Source organism: Serinus canaria, chromosome 5, assembly GCF_022539315.1.
Source record: "Serinus canaria isolate serCan28SL12 chromosome 5, serCan2020, whole genome shotgun sequence".
In the NCBI taxonomy this organism is placed as follows: Eukaryota; Metazoa; Chordata; class Aves; order Passeriformes; family Fringillidae; genus Serinus; species Serinus canaria.
Window position 1 is genome coordinate 15,215,948 of NC_066319.1, and position 19,583 is coordinate 15,235,530.

The window sequence follows — 19,583 nt, forward strand, 5'->3', positions numbered from 1 at the left end:
CAGAGATAGGAGAGGAGAAAAGAAAAAAAAACAAAAGAAAAAAAAAATAGAAGCTCCAGACAGACAGCTAAGGAGATGCAGACATACCTAAAATTAATGTGTTCTACCTGACAAAAAATTAAAAATGCTGCAGCAAACAGTGTATGAAACTGTACAAGAGTGCATTACACATTGGCAGAATGTTCAGTGGCCACTGTGGAGGGGTCATGGCTTTTCCAAGCCCCTTTTTCATGGCAGTGTCAACTGCTGCAAGATATTCCTCCCTACAGGCCTTCTCTGTTTGCCCCTTTCCTCCAGACTTCAGGGTTTCCCAAGTATTTTCCTTTCCTAAGTGTCCAGGCTCCCAAGGTCAGACCCCTCTGTCTCTGGTTCACACTGTTCACAGAGCAGCTCTCTCCTGGTCAGGTTTCAGTGTTGCCAGGTGGATGGGCAGTTGGCACACCAACATCTGAAGCTTCCAAGCACATCCCATAAAAAGTTTTTAAAGCTGCCCACTTCAACCATGTAAACCAAGAGCCTGCCTCAAGCTGAATTTCTTGGGGAAATGTTTCAGGCAAGCAAGAGGAGTCAGTGATGAGAAAGAGTCTCAGCAAAACACACAATCGTTACATTAAGTTTAGTTCTTTTGAATAGCATTATGCTATTAATAACTATTTCATTAAGAACTGCCTGTGAATTCACACACTTGGACAGGCTGATACTTCTCAGGAGTGGTGTCTTATTTTTATGCAATGAGAAAAACTCTTAAAATAAAAAATGCATTGGAGTAAAAAAAAAGAAAACCAGAAAAAAAGCCCCTCATTTTGAAAGTGTTCTCTCAGTGCTACACACATGTCCTGGTTCCAGCCAGGAGAGGGTTAATTTTTGCAGTAGCCAGGATGGGCCACGGATCCTTTGGTTTTTGCTGTACTGATGATGCCAGGAGAAAAAAAAGGAGGGTGAAAAAGCTGGAAATCTCTGATTGCACAAAGATACTGGCAGGGAAGCCAGATGAGGGATCCAGGAGTGTGAAGACTGAAGTAGAAGTGGGCAGCCCAAAAATTTACTGAATGTGAGAAAGCAGCATATGGATATGTTACTAGAGGCTTTCTGAAGGCCAAATTAAAGCTGAATGAGTATCCTTTATCCTTTTACTTTCTAGTTTCTTCCTTCTAAACTTTTGACTTGGCAGCTCCAGTTTTCTGTGTAGGTAATCTTTTTCACAGAAAGTAAAATAACACTCTCTCCTCTTTGAGCTGCTGTGAGAACAGTGTTAGACAGCTTCTCCAGTCCACTGAGCTCTGGTTGCCTGGCTGGGACACAGAAACTGAACCTATGATGGCTGGGAAAGCTACTCTGATATTTCACCAAGAGGAAGGAATGTCTTGTTCACATAAAACAGGTGGTGTGTGTGGTGGCTCTTGCTGCCCTCCTGATCTCGTTCCACCATGTCTGTCCCCACCAGAGATGCACCTCGTGGAATGGTGGAAACTGGGAAAATCAAGGATTGATTGGGAGAGTCCAGGAGATTCAGTTTGGTTTTGCTGTTTTAACACCTTAATTGCACCTGTGTCCCATGTGGGTTCAGGGGTGAAACTGAACTTTGCCATTTCAGTCAATTTAATTCAAGGCTGAGCATCCTTGCACTCGATGGAAACCTCTGCTGTCTGCAGTGGATTCAGAGCACAAAACTTACAGGTGGCTCATAGCACTCCCACTAAATCACAGAGGTCTTTGGCCCAGACCTAGCCTGAATCCTACTGTCTTTGGGGAGCACTCAATTGCTAAGAAAGTGCCTCAGCAAGCACATTAGAAACATCACAAGACTACATGGCTGCTTAAGTGATCACAGAATCCAGACAAACAGTAAAATAAATTATTTAATTTATGAGTCCCCATCTGTTCACAAATATCTACAGCATATTTTTACAGGAACAGATGCATGTACTTCAGAATGCACAACACTGGGGGGTCAAATCTGAAAGTTTTCTCCCATCCTAATTCAGTTATTTAGAAATTAATTAATTCACATCATATGCTTATATAACTACTGGATGAATTATATTGTATTTATTAGAAAATTATCTTTTTCTACTGGTTACATACACATGAGCAATTTTTCTCAAGATTAAAAAAACATTAGATGTCATCTACTTATACAAATGAGTGCTCACTTTTCTTTTTGTAATGAGACTGGGTGCAGTTGTGATTACAAGTGTGAAAATGCCCATTTTCTGTCTGTCTAGATCTCCTTGGCTGCAAAAGATTTCTTAGAAATTATATGGCACTAGACACACATAAAAAGCACTGCAAATATTACACTGTCATAAGCTGGCATGCCATAAATATAATTATTTTCCTCAACTTACCAAGTAATTTTAACATTCCTGTTTGTCCTGTATACTTGTAACAGTTTATAGAGGAGAACACAGGTAAAAAAGAAAAAAGATAAGTGTCAGAAGAAATGAGAGAAAATCCTTTTACAGAAAGCTACAGAGCTGCCTCTTGAAATAGCAGTTGTAGGCTGCCATCAAATTGTATTGTCCTTAATCAGCTCAGAAATTTAGTGGTAAAAGGTGGGACTTTACAACTCTTAAGCATTGTTCTGTAATTTCATTGTTTTGAAGAAAGGTGTCTGTACTCAAATTCTGAGACGCTCAGTCCTTCTCCACCTTTTAGCAGCTATGTCATTTCTACCACCAGATGCAATTTACAACCATTCCTTAGCAGAGGCCAAGAAAGAGTGGAAGAGCATGGATGATGCAGAACAACACAACACAAGCAAACCAAAAAAGTACAAGGAAGGCAAGACTTTCTGCTTGAACTAAAATGTGCCCAGTGCCAGCCCACACTGCTGACTTTAAATAAAGCCCATTTAAATTTATTAATGTCAGCCAAATTTTTGAGGAGAAAAACATAAGTACTTAAGGTATCTATAATCAATAAAACACACCTTAAAAATTAAACCTTGCCCTTGTTGCCAAAATTTGAGCAACACATTAAAAACTTCCAATAAAAGTAGATTTGTAAAAATGCCACATTGTAAATTCAGAGTTATTCTGGAAGTTCAGTACAGCAAAAGCAAATATAAATAAGCTATTAATCAGAAGGTGATTATCAATGTCCTGTCTTCTTTTTCCTCATACTGCACCATTTTATACAGTGCCATTTAACACAGATGGATCCACATTTATCTTAAGTACTTCTGCTTTCAAAACTTGATTCACAGCCTACTGCACAGAGCAGATGGCATGAGCACATGATGATTTCATGTGCTCATGCCATGTTTGGTGCAGCCAAGGCACACCAATCCTTTTTGGTTCAGGTACAAGCACAATAGTAACACATCCTGGGTAAATTTCTCATGGAAAAGCTGACAGCTAATCCCTGTAATTTCAATCAATTGCAGAACTGGGGGATGTATGCACCAGCCTAAGAGTCTGCCCGCTGGAAGAGCCTAACTGGGTCTTCCAGCAGGCAGAAATGAGAAATGATTTAGTTTGTCTGCAGTGAAGCACGCTCATTAAAGCAATGGTTAAATCTCACCCAGACAAGCCAGCAACCAAAGGCAAAAAAGCAAAGTGTTCTCACTTTAGAGTGACAAGAGCTTGTTCTTTCCTTCTTTACTATCGATACTAAAAAGGACCCGTGTACAAATCTAATCATGGAACTCATCACAGTTACTGACATTTTATAATGGAGCTTCTTACCAGAATTTTCAAATGGTTCAAAACTGAAATCAGTTTTCCTGTCCTCAGCCACGTGGTCATAAGTGATGTGTGGTATAGCCAACATCCTGTCTGGAGAAGAAGGCCCATTGTCCTTGTCTAACTTAAATTTCTTCTTTTTAACCTAAAAAAAACACCACATAAATTAAATTACTCAAACCAAGTCATCTCTTCAGTGATGCCTTCAATAATGACACTGTCCCCAGTGAGCTATAACCAATTAAAAGAGTGCCTGAATTACATCTTCATGATCCTGCACTGTGTTTCTCATTATGTTGCCCCCTCATCCCGCCAAAACTGGTTAATCATTAGATTTCTGCACATTGTCATTTCCAAATCCCTTGTCTGCAGTTAAAAAAATAAAATCTGCTAGTTATGCAGCTGCTTATATAAATCAAACTATTCTAGAATATCTTTATCATTTTATGGATGCAGTAAATCACACCTTCAGCACAAAGCCAATGGATATATTGCTACTGAACTCAGATGAACCTTGGAGATACAAGAGGAGGTTTTTGCACAACATCCTCTCGTTAGCCTGAGACTGCTGTGCAATACTCTCACAATGCAGAGGATGGTGTACTACATTATCTAAAGAGTCTGACAAAGGGGTTTTGTTGCTGTATTTAAAACAAAAAAATTCTGAACTTATGGAATCTGTTGATATGACAATATTACTGTATGCAGGCACAAGAAGTCTTTACCATGAAAGCTTAGAAAATCACAAAATCAATAGTTGAGAGAAACAGAAGCTTTGTTGGGTTTTGTTTGTTTGTTTTAATCAATTAAAAGTTAATATTTTGGAAAAATGAGAAAGTGATTTTCTTTTTTATTTTTTACCTTTCCTTACAGTTTTCCAAAAAACAATGGTAAGTAACTAGCTGATGTGCCTGAGTTAAGTCATTATTACTCTTTTCCAAATCCATTAAAAAATCAAGCTTAGGGAAATTCAGCAAACTGGCTTCTAATTTATAATGTTTGTATACTCAAACTGTCAAAACCGAAATGTTAATCAAAATCTGAAACCAAATAATAATCTGTAAAACAAGCAGAACCAATAATCTCTAGAGAGTAAAAAAACTCAATCTAATTTAAAATCTTCAGATTACTATAATGTGAAACACTACTTATTGATACCATCACCGATTTCTTTGGTTTTGGACTGGGTGACAGCAAATGATAATTCCTGGCAGGTTTTCGAATGTATATTTTCCATGTAGAAGAGTCTGGGTTTTCTGCAGCGTAGCATCTCCATGCAGTCTGGAACAAATGTTTTAAGCAACAGAATAATTAATCAATCAGATCAGTGGCTCACTGTACAACACAGTAACTTCCAAGTAGCATGTCAGTCATTCCTTAATGATATTCTTGAATTTGCCCTTTGGAAACAAACCCAGCATGGTTTAGAACTCTTATTTAGTAAATAGAAACCACATAGTTAGAACTGGGAAACCACACAGAAAGATGAGTCTTTTCAAGTGCAACTTTTGCTCTCAGTAGCAACAAACAAATAGTGAGAGAGAGCTCTAGACTGGACTCAAAAAAGGGTCCAAATTTTATGTTCTGCCCCAATTTCCTACCAGACTTCAGGCACTTTGCCTATTGCATCCTATGTTACAGACCCCTAGTCAGAAAAAGACAAAAATTGTTCTTTCATGCCTCACAAAAATATGACCAGAAGAAAAAAAAGGAATTGTGATGTGGTCAGTAGGGCTGTATTAATGAGAAGAAATGCAGCTGTGGACACAACAGAATAGTAGCAGTGGTTAACCAAGAGCCAAAACCCAAACCCAGCCCTCCCTCTTGCCAACCATAATGATTAAAAGTCCCATCTTCTAAGCCAAAAGGGAGGAAAAGCAGAGCTAGGAAATAAGACCAACAAAAAAATACTACTGCATTCTCTCTTAACTTTGTAAATAACAGAATTGATTAATAATGACTCTCCAAATTAAAAAGGCAGACCCTTCACTTACTACATGAAGAAAGGACACACTTACACACAAACAATCTAAAGCAGGGAAGGCCAGAAAACCCTAGATGAAAGAAACAAAGCAAGGCAGAATGAGAGAGCTAAAGGAACTGCAGTTGGAAAGTAAAGGACTTAGATCACCACAGAAATCCCTCCATGATTATCAGAAGAGTGGAAGAAACAAATGAAGGAAGTTCTTCTTTCTAGAAGAAACCAAGAAGGAATACAAGGAAAGGAAATTACTCATCTGGGCTGTTCTCTTGTCCTGTACCTATTTTGTAAACATCTTGGCTTAAGAACAATCTTTTTATAAGTCATTTGTAGAGCACTTACTGAATTGGGCATTAAGAAGTCTGAGACTATTAGTAAATCATAATTACAACTATTTAAGAACAGGTACTCTGGAACTCTTTGTCTATCCTTTACTCCTCCTTAACATTTCTGATGCAGCCAATTCTGGACATGCAGTCTCGGGCTTCCCAATAATTTGGTGTTCATTTCCCAAAAGAATCAGTGGGACCATTAAAAAAATCCATTCTTTACAAAACCATACCACATATGAGTCTCAAGATTTTTAGCTAATCTCTGGCTATAACCAGGGCCTTTTTCACATTAACTCTGGGACTGTTTAGTTTCAAGCATAAACTTTACAGTTAGCTACTGTTTCCATAAAGATCCTGACCTGGAAACCCACATTCACTCATGAAGCTAGAGAAATAAGTCATATGAGAATGAAAAAATGATACGGTGTATATCGAGTTCCTTTCAAATTTGGTGTCTGGGCTTCTAAAGCTATGTGCAGGTACTGAGTAGAGGGAGGAAAAGCTGGAAAAACCTAGAATGAAACCATGTTAATACTTCTCCAGGGTGCCAGCTCCAATGAAGGATAAAATCTCTTCTACCATACTGATACTGAACTGCAATTGCACTTGTAACATGGGATCAATATTTTCCTGCCTGTCAGTTATTCTACATGAAAATACTGATTTTAAAGAACCCCAGTGGTTTCCAGCCACCGATTCTAGAGCTGAAAAGTCCAAACAACATTTTCCCGTTTAAGATTCTGACATATTTCTCCTAAATTTGCTATTTTTAAGAATTTAGTTGTACCAACTGAAGCATATTTGACGTTTGTCTTCACAAGCAGCAACGTATCTTTTAAAAGCACAACTCTACATGAAACTTCCTTTGTTTTTTCATCACTATAAGCATAACATTTCACAACACTTTCCCCAGATAAATTGTTTAATAATTACAGGATAACTTTCAGTTTTGATTTTAACCAGCTGAATTAAACAGTTTACAATGATTTGGGAGTGCACTTTTCTGCTCATTAGTTTACATTAAAGACTGGGTTTCCAAAACTTGCATCTGTAACTTCTGTACAGTTTTTACATGGAATCAGGGAGGGGAAAATTACCAACAGCTTGGGGGGCGGGGAGGAAAAAAACTACAAAAAAATCTATTATAAATGGAAAGAAATGACAGCATGCAATATGCAAGAATTCAGTACCTGTATGAGTGAGGCAGCAGCTGGAATCTGACGGTTGAAATGCTTCTGTCTTTGTTTCTGTTGTACCTTTAGGGCAAAGCCTGAACCAAGAATTCCCTGTGGAAAGAAAAAAAAACCACTTTTTTTTTTATTTTTTTGTCAGAGTGGAGGGAAAGAGCCCCACATAAAATTGCCAAATTATGTTGTTTTAATAAACTTCTATTCAGCATCATAAAACCCAACTAATTATTTCGAGGAAATGACTTAATACAGTGAAATTTTTAGTCTCAGTTATTACTAGCTGAAGCCAACTGTGAATGCTATCATGCCCTGATGCAAAGCCTGCTGGACTCAGACCCGAAAAAGGAAACAGAAATGACATTTCATACCCTCTAAAAGTCTCACAAAGTCTTGTGTAGGGGAATGACAGAATAGGGGAAAAAAATCAACCTGATGAGCTTAACTACATTTTTATAAGAAATAAAGCTCTGGCAGGGCATGATGTAAGCCACTAGACCTTTTAACTGTGGTATGGTAATTTCTATGTCCATATATTAATCCCTGGTGGGAGAGAGGAAAGAGGACGAAGAAGACAAAAAGACATTGTCCAACTGAGTTGAACACAAAGCCATCAAATTCACTCTCAGGACAAGGGACATGGACTAACGGCAGTGGACTCTGTGAAAGCCAAACTAGACTCCAAATGTAGTATAGATATGAAGTCCAAATTTAAGTGAAGAGCAAAGCTATTTACGTGGCCATTTGCACAGGTACTGGCGTGTTTAACAGAAGTTTTAGTATCAGGTGAAAATGAAATCTTTTATAAATCGTCTTACAGGATTACACCTACTCAAGGAAAGCACAATTCTATTTCTACACATAGTAGAAGGCATCAGAGCAGGCAGGGATCTTGGCTCAACCTCTAAGAACTCTATTAATCATTAAATATTTTGAAAGGAACATGAAACGCCCTTTCTATTATGTTGATTTAGTAAAGATCAAAGAGATGATGATGCCCAAACACCACATATTTAGGAAATGAGGGATCATTGCCAGATCCAGAATCCACACCAATTGCATTTAGCCACTACAATCACTTTTGACTGTGATCTCAGCCAGATCCTCTTACTTAAAACACCAACAAGAAAGCCTGCAACAGAGCTTCAAACCCCAAATTCCCCCTTGGGCCAACCAACAGGAACAACTTCCTTCAGTAAGGAAAATCCCACTAATAAAGGGTTGATTGGTGGTGTTCTACTTCAACAAAGATTAGGGAAATCTGACAGGTAATCATAAAACACGGCTGCTACACAATCATTTATAAAACATTTTTGTGTTTTATAAATGATTGTAAAAAACCAAGACTGATTTTAAAAAACCAACCAACCAAAACAGAACACCCCACCACCAAAACTCTTCAGTCAAAAAAAGTAGGTCTGGGCATTTTCCATTCCGATTATTTCGTTTATCTGATTTCTCTTCTAAAATAAAAGTGGAACTGATTAGAATGAGGAGGAGGGGGGAAGCATATGTTTTAAAAGCAAGCTGATGCTGAAGAATTTAAAAAACTTGAATATCCTCCTCTGTAAAAGATTATGTATCTTTAAAGTAGGCAACAAATTTTAAAAGGTCACTGGAGTTTTCATGCTGTGAAGAACTTTTGTGATGTTACTGGCATAAAAGTATTCTTATCTATTCTGTACCATCCCCACCACTTCTTCATTAGAACTACACAAACATCTGCTAACATGACTGCCTGTGTCCCTGAACTGAAAAAATAAACATATAAACAGAATGCGTCAGGTGGCACAAATATTTTAACAGCACAATTCAGGAGTATTGCTCAATTCGTGGAAAACACACCCTTAGCTATACCTGGCACTGAATATTTGGATTTTCAAATTGCAGTCCAAGTTTTGCTGATTTTGAATTTACCCTTGGAAATGAAGTGCCTTGTTTCTTGTTTGAAAACACTCAGGAACCTGCTTTCAGTGCAAACAAAGTGCCATAACAGCTTTAAAAGGTCAGTTCTAGGTCACTTCTGAAAACAGGACTTTTCCATGGAGAGATATTAATTTTGTGAAGAACTGCATCAGTGTCTCTGGCTGCTGATTGCTGTCTTTCTGCCAGTGACATATTTTTGGAAGCTTTTCTAGAAGAAGGATGTACATGAGAATTCTCCAGTTCACCTTGGACCAAATCAGCTGAGTAAACTATGAATGCCTTAAAAAAAAAACCCCAAAAAACATCACTAAGAAGTAATTAGAAATAATTGCCTTTACACTTCTGAGATAGGCTGGGAAAATTACATGGAATTAAACATCTCTTCCTCAAATACAAATCCTTCTCAAATCTACTGTTGCATACAAAAACCACTGCATATTTATTTAGCTACTTCTAGAAGCTCTTTTGCTCTACAAGCTACATAAATTTCAGCTACAGTATAGAAGCTTGACACAGAGCTTACACTAAACCAGGCTATATGACAGGTTAAAGAATAAATAACAGAAGTTCCCTCTGATAACTAATGAATCAACATCAAATTGTTGCAAAAGTACACAACAACCTACCGCAGGCAGTGCAAAAAATGAGATTGCAAACACTGAAAAACAAGATGCAATTGTCTTTCCTATCCAGGTCTGTGGCACTTTATCTCCATAGCCAATAGTTGTAACAGTCACCTGCAAAGAGAAATAAAGAGGGCATTACAGCAAGTATTAACAAGGCATTTTGGGCTTGTTGCTCTCTCTTCCTTTTTTATTTATTTCAAAGAAGCATTAGCTGCACTCCAAACACTCCCACTGTCAGCCTGTGACACTAATGAAGGTTAACTCTTCCTTCCAGGTTTGCTTCCCCACCTGATACTGAATGGAAAAACATACAGGAGACTGAACTACAACAAAATACATGTTTAAAATCTTGCAAAGTAAAACCATCAATTTAAGTCTTCTTGGCTGAGGCCACTGGAGAGCACATGAAGTTACCGGGACATGGGGTTGCCTGCCCACGTCACACACTTTCCTTAGGGAAAGGCTGCCAACAGTTCTGAGCTGGTGATGTGGCTGCTGGGCAGGAGATGTTTGCTGTGAATGCTGCATGGAAAGAGCACACACACACTGGAACCAGGCATGAAGCCCTTGAGAGATAACACTGGTATAAACAGCAAGAGAGGCTGAACATTTCCCATGTAGTAAAGACCCTGAAAACAGCCCAGTGAATCACCAATTCATATAAAACACTGAGAGCAGCAACAGATGATTTAAAGCACGCATGCAGGAAACATCTGCTGAGTCTGCCTTTCAGAACGCTGAAGTAAAGATTACCACCACAGTGATGCAGCATAACAAGGCTTAATAAGTCATTATTTGCATGAGCTCAAGCAAAGAACATATTTGTTTGAAGCAGGAGGATGCATTTGGCATCTGAGAGCAATTTAAATTCACCTATGTCACCAGCTATTTCTGATTTTGTAAATTTGAGATATTTTTATCTGTGACTTTGAGGAATGCTAACCAAATCAGAGCATGGGAAACCACATGGAGCCCTCAAGCAGCTGAGGCACTGCTCAGTTGTTGGCTGGTCAGACTTTCTTCTGACCCTGTGGGCTTCCCACTGCCCAGGACACAGATGTTGGTCCCACAATCACATACACAGGCCACCCTCACCTTGTCCTGAACTTGCCCACCCTCTAAGCAAAGCCACTGTGTGCAAGTCAAACACAGGACAAAAGGGGCAGCTTGAGGTGATGGTGTTCATTGCAAGTTCCTTGCCCATTGCTGATACTCAAAACATTCATCCGTTAGTTTTTAATTTTTAATACAGATTTTTAAAACTTGGCCTTTTTCCAAAACTGTTTCATACTGTGTGACGGTGTTCCCAGGGGTCTTAGGATGAGGGAAGAGACGAGAATGTTGACTCCATGTTCAGAAGGCTTGGTTTATTATTTTATGATATATATTACATTAAAAACTATACTAAAAGACTAGAAGAAAGGATTTCATCAGAAGGCTAAGATAAGACTAGAAAAGAAATGAAGAATAAAGGCTTTTCTCTGACCAAGACAGTCTGGACAAGTGGACTGTGATTGGCCATTAATTACAAACAACCAGATGAGACCAATCACAGATCCACCTGGTGCATTCCACAGCAGCAGATAAGAATTGTTTACAGTTTGTTCCTGAGGCCTCTCAGCTTCTCAGGAGGGAAAAATCCTAAGGAAAGGATTTTTCATAAAACATGTGGGTGACAATACCCCACAGAAGCATTGTAAGGGTTAGGTAACTACCCAAGCACCTTTGCCTGTATTCCTGAAATTGCTATTAAAATTCTACCTTAATTCAGGACCCAATGAAAGAAGGACCCTAGGGAAGAAAGTGTGATGTTATCTCCCTACCTATATAGGAGGGTGACTGACAAAAAACAATCCTAAAGCCTGATTACAATTTCACTTTCAAAAATATGGAATGAAAAAGGAAATATAATTGTGGGAAAAGTTATGGTCTCCAATGCCTTCTTACAGAGAAGATTATGAGAGAAAATAACAGTTTATGCTTCTGTTCTTGAAAAAAAAAATATAAATCCTTGTAAGTGAAAGATGTTATAACTATTTTGTGTTAAAGTACTAAAATCATGCTGAAATACACATATTAACTAGAAATATGAAAAGAAATAAGTGTTTCTGAGCTGACTGAAGTATAACTGAAAAAGAATTCATATACATCTTTGTCCCCTTTCCCACCACATCCTTGTCCCCTTCCTTCTGAATTGGTTTATATGAATCTTCAGTAACACAAAAAAAGTAGTTCCTGTAATAGTTGCCTAGGAGGGTTTTTTTTTAAAAAAAAAAAAAAAATCTTGGAAATTGGGTTGCAAATCAAAGTCTGAAGTTAACTTTTTCCTCTGCCCTCATAACTCTAAACCATCTACAAATGCATTGTATTCTGAAATTGCATTTTCTTTTTCCCCAAAATATATGCAGTTGAAATCTTACATGCCAAGTTTCTGCCTTAAGTCATTTTTTACAGCTGGATTAAAACTCCCTAAAGAGCACAATACTAATTTTACAGTTGTAAAAGAGGATATTATAATGGAAATACTGACTCAACTTCTACTCTAGCATAGTAAACATGTTGGCATAATGAAATTAAATTGATACAAGAGCTCACACATTGAATTTCATTGAAAAGCCTGTAAAACAATTGCTTTAATTAGTAACAAAATCATATTCATCCACTGGCTATTTTAGAACTTTGATCTGATGAACATCACCACAGATGTAGGCATTAAGACCAATGTTGTTCCTATTACATATGAATCAAAAGTCTGAAGGGGGGAATATGAAGCAAAAACCCACCCAGAAAGAAGAAATAGTAGTTTTCATCAGCACTGAGCAGGGAAAGGATTTTCTTTTAGGCTATACCAGACTAAAGTGAGCACAGGAAATGAATCAGTTAAGTAAGGATGTTCTGACTATGAAATCCTTGCTGTCTACCTGGGAAAATTTGGATAATTAACAGCTCTGAAATGCAAGAATCTCTAGGTGTAACAACATCTACATCTGTACTTTGCAAGTAACAATTTTAAAAGGTTCTTCACATCTACCCCATGAGAGTTCATTGTATGGGAACAAAATGCAGTCAGAAGCACTCATGGAGTTAAAGCTCAGAGATGAGAAGGCAGCTGCAAAAGGAAGGGATGCCTTGCAAAAAGCCTTTAAAAATATCTCTTCATCTTTCATCATCTTCATCTCCCTGCTCCAACAATTCCTAAACTAAACAACTCCCCCACAAAAAATCCAAACACATAATCCCCAAAATCAGATTTTTTTTTAAAAAGGATGTCACAGATGTATAGTTAGTATACTTTTAAACCACATAGAAACTAAAAATGACAAGTTCCCTTCTGTCAAACATTGACGTGTACAGCTCTCTACAGCCTGTTTCATTGAGAAGAGTGGAGAAAAGGGTTCTAAATAACACAAGATCTGTGAGATCACTTTTCATGAAGCTATTTTTTAAAATTGACGTCCAACTATTTTATAAATTAAGTCAGATTACTTGTAATTTAGCAGAAGTTTTATGCATGTGCAGTTTTGAGTGGAATTTCCTTTAACGTTTCACCAAAGTTTTCTCCCAACTTTGATTTTCAATTTATATTTAGCACATACTGATGGGCTTTACTCAATGGGACATTGTTTTGTGCAGGCTTAGGAGTAAACAAACTTGTAAATGTTTTGTTGAATTTGGTCCTTAGCAAAAATGCCTATCTTCTAAGCTGTAATAATTAAAGGAACAAGAAAGCCTCTAGTAAAGCTGTTATTTGGAAAACTGCTTGCTTCAATTCAAAGCAAAAGGCACAGAGAAATATCCATGCATGGGTATATTCAATAATTGCTTTTGGAAATAGTGTTCATGATCAAAGAGACTGTTAACACAGTTTTTCTGAGGCATGTTTGTTCCAAAGTGAAGGTTGGAAATTGTGTGTTTATTCAGTGGATATCAAAAGCAGAGCTCCTCTCAGATGCTCTGAGATAGGATTGAAATGAATGCTGAAGGAGAGAGGGAGGGGGAGAAAAAAACCAACACAAAAACTCACAAGCAAACACTAAGACCCACAAAACCCCCAGAGACAATGAGCAGGTAATGATTTCTAAAGATGGTCATCTTTGACCATCAGGACAGATTTAATGAGAACATTTATCCTATTTTCTGAAGTGTCCGTTTTTTAAATTTTATTTTTAATGTTTTCCTGGTTTTATTGGTCTTGAATCTTACATCTTTTAAAGATGTAAGATCTTTAAAACTATCAGTCTGGACATGACAGACAATATATGCAGACTAATTTTGAAAACTGGCACTGGAGAACTGAAAGATGCACCACATTACATTTATTTCGCTTGCTAAAACTAAACCTGTTTTTGAAAGGTGTGCAGATATCCTGCCAGTGGCAGAATTTATACAGCATTCAAAAGCAGCAATAATACAGGCAACTCTTTATGCCATAAGGTAACCTTAGGTTTCTTCAAGAAGCCCAACACTGCCATGGCAAATAGCTACAGTCCAGAGTTCTGAAGGAAATTCAAATAAATCCCAGGAGGACAATTTATATATGAAAATGGAAAAGCAATATAGACTTATAAATAACAACAGTGACAATGAAGAACATTTAATTACAAGTTATGCACCCTAGGGGTGTGCCTATAGTCAGTAAAGCACAGCAATATGAAAGTACCCAACTCCAGATGCAGCCTAAGTGTTGGTAACACACTTCAGTTTAAGTTTAGTTGTGGTAACACAGACCTTTTATATGGTTACTTCAGCTATATTGCTTATTCTGTTACTGCTGCCCAAAGAACTTGCTTAGCAGTGCACACACAGACTGAGATAACAAAAAAGTACAGTGCTGGAGAGTGAGAAAAGGGATGTGGAAACACTGTCAAGGACTTTTTGAAGCATTCTCTACTATGTCAGCTAAGTGCACTTTGAGAGAAGAGAGATCACTTATTTATGATGGTGTCTGAGACAGGAACTGTGAATGATCCTCTTTTGCAGAGGTAGCTGAAAACAGATTTTCATTGACCAGAATTTGAGGTGTTTAAGCAATTCAAAAAATTCTGGCTAAATGTAACTGAAGCTTTCAAGATCTAGCGCTTGAGAAGGTTTTTGTGTGAGTTTGAGACCTCTATTAGGAAGAATCCTTGTGACTTCCCAGCTAGTCATAGAATCATGGAATGGTTTGGGTAGGAAGAAACCTTAAAGACCACCTAGTTCCAACTCCCTGAGATGGGCAGGGAATCCTCCCACTAGACCAGGTTGCTCAGAGCCTGGCTTGAACACTGCCAGGGATGGGACATGCACAGTTTCTGCAGGCTAACTTCTCTGTTCTAACTTTATGGGTTTTTTCCCCTAGCAGAAAGAATGAGAATATTACACTATCAAGAAATTAGAAATGGATAGACCTGAATGCATCTCAGTTTTGTTCTGTTATATCTTCTTAGCAGTTAGTGGAAGTGTGTTAGAGCAGAACAAGGACACCTAATTCTATTTTTAATATTAAGGAAATTACATTGTGTTCACTGAATGCAGTCTCACACTTCATGTGGCACACTGCAACACAATAGAAGCTATAACAGAGAAAAAATATGATCATAATTAAATGTATTGATTAAATAAGTTTATTGTAATTAGGAAGGCAAAATAACTGGCACACCTATTAGCTGAACAATAACTCCCTGAAAGGAGAATATTTCAACATCCTGACAGACCGTGTTGCTTCTATGGGAGGTTTTACTGTATTTTCAGTAAGCCAATCTGGTCTGTCACATACTCAGTTTTTAATGGCAACACCAATGCCAGCATGTGTTTTTAAATGCAGCTACATCTGCCACTGTTAATTACTGAGTCATCTGACCACTGTAGTGGAAAATAAAAATGCCATAATGACATGAAAGCACTGAAAAAAGCTTCTTGACAAAAAGCCACCTTCTTGTGCTACACAGTAAGTCTTCTGGTCCTAAGAAAGCCTGTATTTAACCATGGCAGACAGCAAGAAGAAAGAATTCTAGAGCAGATCATAGCAGCAAAACAACACAACAAAACAAAACCTGTTGTATTCAAAAAGGGCTACATATGCATCTCAGCACCAGCAGACCTGCAGTGGATTTGCTCATCAATGGCTCTTTCCTCCCTGAAACAGCAAGTGATGGTTTGAAAAGAGAAGAGTATACAAGCACACGCATGCAGAGGTTTATTAAAAATATTTCTTAATATATATTCTTAAATAAATATATGTATTTTATTATTGAAATGGAGGTGTTAGTCCTTTCACTCCTATACAGAAGACTTACTAGTTAGTAATATTTTAAACAAAAAAAAGAAAAAAAGAGAAACAATTCCTTTTGATTTTAAGCAGCAAAGAAAAAGCTCTAGAAGATCAGCACACTTTGAAAGTGCAAGTATATTATCAGTGATGTCTATGCATTTCAAAGATCTGTAGCACTCACTGATGACAGTTTGTTTGATTAAGCTAATAGAATTAAAGCAGATTAAAAAATGCCATTGCTTGAATGCTAATGACAAGGAAAAACAGCTTCCAAAAAGTACCTTTCTTTGAACTGCAATAGGAAATGAGAACAATTACAGATGGGAAATCCCAGAACAAAATTGCCAACCTAGTATTTGTATATCCTGTGAGAATGAAAGAGGGAATAGTTACTAGCAGAAGCAACAAAATTAAAATGTTTATGAAAATATAATCCCAGAATAGAGCTGCAACACCAGTAGGTGCATATAATAAACAAAGAGACACTGTCACTAGCAATAACAATAAAGGAGAACTTCACTACCAGAACTAAAGATACATCTACACCTAAATTGCAGCAGCACCTTAAAAAAGCTGAGAAATCTCTAAAAAAAGATGGTTACAATATAGCACAGGCAAATTCTGTGTAAAGACACTAAGTGGCTCCCAAAGCAATATAACCACCTTGGAAGAATCCTGTCCCTGGATTTCCTATCTATCTTAGATGCTTCTTGCTCCAGAATTAGTCCATTCTGAATAAACTGGGAATTACAGTCACAGGTCAAACTGCAAAACACAGATAACTGTTTTAAGGAAAAAAGCCCAACCCAACAAAAAGATGGACAAAGAAAACCTAAACACCACAGCCCTCTCAAAAAAACTAGCCCTGAGTTAGCAAGACTCTTACCATCTTAGACAGCTGAACACTACCATGACAAAGGCAGCAAGAAATAACCACTGCACCAGTAGGGAAGACAGGATAAAGAAACAGAACATAAGTTTTTACATTTTTTTAATGTAATGTGATCACTTTAGATCACATGAGACTGTAAACACCACATATTATTACTGTTCTTCTACAGTTGTTTTTTTTAATGTCAGGAATTACAAATTCCATGAAAGTGTACTGAAGCAGTAAGAAGTGTTTCAAAGTGCTTTCCTTACTCCATGCTTGCTTGAATTTTACTCCTCATTGGACAGTGTTAACATGTGAAATTGCTATACTTACTACTCCCCACCACAGGGCATCTGCATAGCTGCCAAACTCTGTTTCTCCAGAATCATTTACAGCATCTTTCTCAGCCAGGTACACAAAATAGGAGGAAAAAATCAGGCCCAGAAATCCAATGTAGAGTGTAGTTATCAGTTCCTGCAAAGAGAATCAAAATAATGGCATTATGATCTCACTGAGACACCTAAATTTCCTAATGCTGATGGGTTACAAAGGATAACTGAGAGAAAAATGCAATTTCAGCAATTAAAAAAATATTGACACTGAGTGTTGGCTATGCAAATTAACAAAAAATCCACTGAGATCCACAGACAACAGAGTCTCAACAACCTTGTCACACAGGACTTGTTAACCTTCTGGCCACCAAAAAGTAGCTGGGTAGCTTTTTCAAACAGTGCCAGATCCAAAACAACTCTGGAATTTAGATACATATTTTAGGAAAAATTAGGACTAGTTTTCAGAAGTCTCATTTTTTGTTGTTGAGTCCAACTACAAGTCAAAATTTGCCAAAGTGGTAGGGAACATAAGGCAGGACAACGACACTTGGTTGAAATGAATGACTAACTGCCTCCACACTAAATGTAAGTGATACCAGCAGCAGGGCTGAATGTTTGCTGTTCTGAATATAAAAGCTTTGGCATCAGCTGCGCCATTTCTCAGACTTCCCAAACTCACCTGCCTGTGTATGAACACCACTGACCCCAGCAGCCTCCAGGTACCGCCCTGACGGTCAACGTGCAGCATCCGTAAGATCTGCAGGAAACGGATGCCCCTGGAACAGGATTTTCAACTTAATTAAGAGGCCAAACACACAAGGGAAGAAACAGAGGTGGAAAAAGGAACTCTGGCTTCCAAAGCACACTTTTAAGAGACACAGAGTATTTTATGTTAGACTTAGTAGCCAGTGTCTTTTCACCCCACTCACCGATCTTTCTTCTTGTTATGAAGACAATCTGGGGAGATCGCCCAAGGGAAGAACTGACCTTTGTACACATGGCCAGTAAGGATAACTCAAGGATTCAGGAATTTTAGGCACAAACTGAAAACACCCTGGAAATCATTCATCAACTCACATTTGAGCCAGACAGTCTAGTAATATTTTAAAATATTTTTTTATGGGAGTCACTGCAATCCCAGAGCATAGCTGCAGCTAGCTACCCATTCATCCAAGCAAACCAAGTGGTGTGACCTTCCATAGCACAAGGTGGATTCAGTCCATCAGGAAGTCACAAGCACAGACATTTTATAAAGAAGCATCTTGAAGATGTCAGAGATATGAAGCATCAATGAATTGCTATAAAACTGAGCTAAAAAACTAAACCAGGATTTGGGTAGAACCCACCTAGCTGGGGAAAGGAGGAAGGAGAATGAGCTTCTCTATCCCCACTAACCATAAAAGTGTTCCAACAAAATTTTATCTCCCCTGCACTTCATGGGATCACCAATACATGATCAGTCATCTGCTCTATTACATGATACTGGGCAATGACTCATTTTATCCTGCAAGAATTGAAACAGGAGGTAAAAGTTAAAACAAAAGAAACGCCACCTTGCTCACCTAGCACCACTTTCTTTTATTGCAGATAATTACCTGATAGCAGAGGTTGCAAAGACTTGACCTTTAGAGCCCACACAAAGAACTATCATGGAAGCAACAACTACAATTAAATCTGGAAAACAAAAGTGAATTGAAGAAAATTAATTAGCAGCATCTTGCAATACTTCTGCAAGACTACTAGAACCAAAGACCATGTTACTTCAACAAGTTGAACAGTCACTCCTACTTAATAATTTTGTTTATATATCAAGAGATCTCAATTGTGGCATATAAAAAAAAAAATCCATCGTGTGATATCATGGAAAGGTTGTACTGGGTCCACGATGGGTCCAAGATGGTCACAGTTTAGATGAATGAGGAGTTACTGTCAAGCAGCCTGGAATCCTTATTAGCTTTAACCCAGGAGGAATTTCAGCAGTTTCCATCTATTCTCTCTTCTCCAAATCTTATTTTCTCTTCTGTGCTTAGACAGGATTTTAATTGACAGAGAGTTTGAGGTTTATTTCATATATAAGAAAATTGCCTTACTATCATTTCATCTGTCCAGGTCTAAAAGGGAGTGAAAATTGAAATTAGGATATGAGTCTAATTTAGTTTAAGACAGTCAGCACTGTACTCTAAATCTACATGCCTCAGGCCTAGTAAATTTTGGAAAGGAACTCTGTATTTTGGAGAATTAAATAGTTCTTGATCTATATCTGGGACAGTGGAACTATATTTTTCTTTCCTAACTGATCTAATTTGGATGACGTTTCAGAATGCTTAGTGTTCTAGCACTTGAGAGAAATGGATTGAGGCCAGAGGGCAAAGATGCAGTCAAAGTCTTT

At 37.8% G+C, this 19,583-nt stretch overlaps 2 protein-coding genes across 4 annotated transcripts in view; both read right to left on the reverse strand.

Moving 5' to 3' along the window:
• The window catches only part of CD81 (CD81 molecule), a 548,624-nt gene that overhangs the window by 345,756 nt on the left and 183,285 nt on the right, over positions 1-19,583 (reverse strand). The window lies entirely within an intron of this gene.
• Positions 1-19,583, reverse strand: part of KCNQ1 (potassium voltage-gated channel subfamily Q member 1) — a 333,003-nt gene that overhangs the window by 233,891 nt on the left and 79,529 nt on the right. For 2 of the 3 annotated variants that reach the window (XM_018908036.3, XM_050975670.1), the window contains exons 4-10: positions 18,790-18,868; positions 17,874-17,970; positions 17,196-17,336; positions 9,739-9,849; positions 7,190-7,285; positions 4,845-4,967; positions 3,690-3,831 (exon numbers count right to left, since the gene is read on the reverse strand). In XM_018908036.3, the coding sequence (XP_018763581.2) occupies positions 3,690-3,831; positions 4,845-4,967; positions 7,190-7,285; positions 9,739-9,849; positions 17,196-17,336; positions 17,874-17,970; positions 18,790-18,868 (789 nt within the window). The remainder of the gene's footprint in view (positions 1-3,689; positions 3,832-4,844; positions 4,968-7,189; positions 7,286-9,738; positions 9,850-17,195; positions 17,337-17,873; positions 17,971-18,789; positions 18,869-19,583) is intronic. The other variant, XM_050975671.1, reaches the window with a different exon arrangement.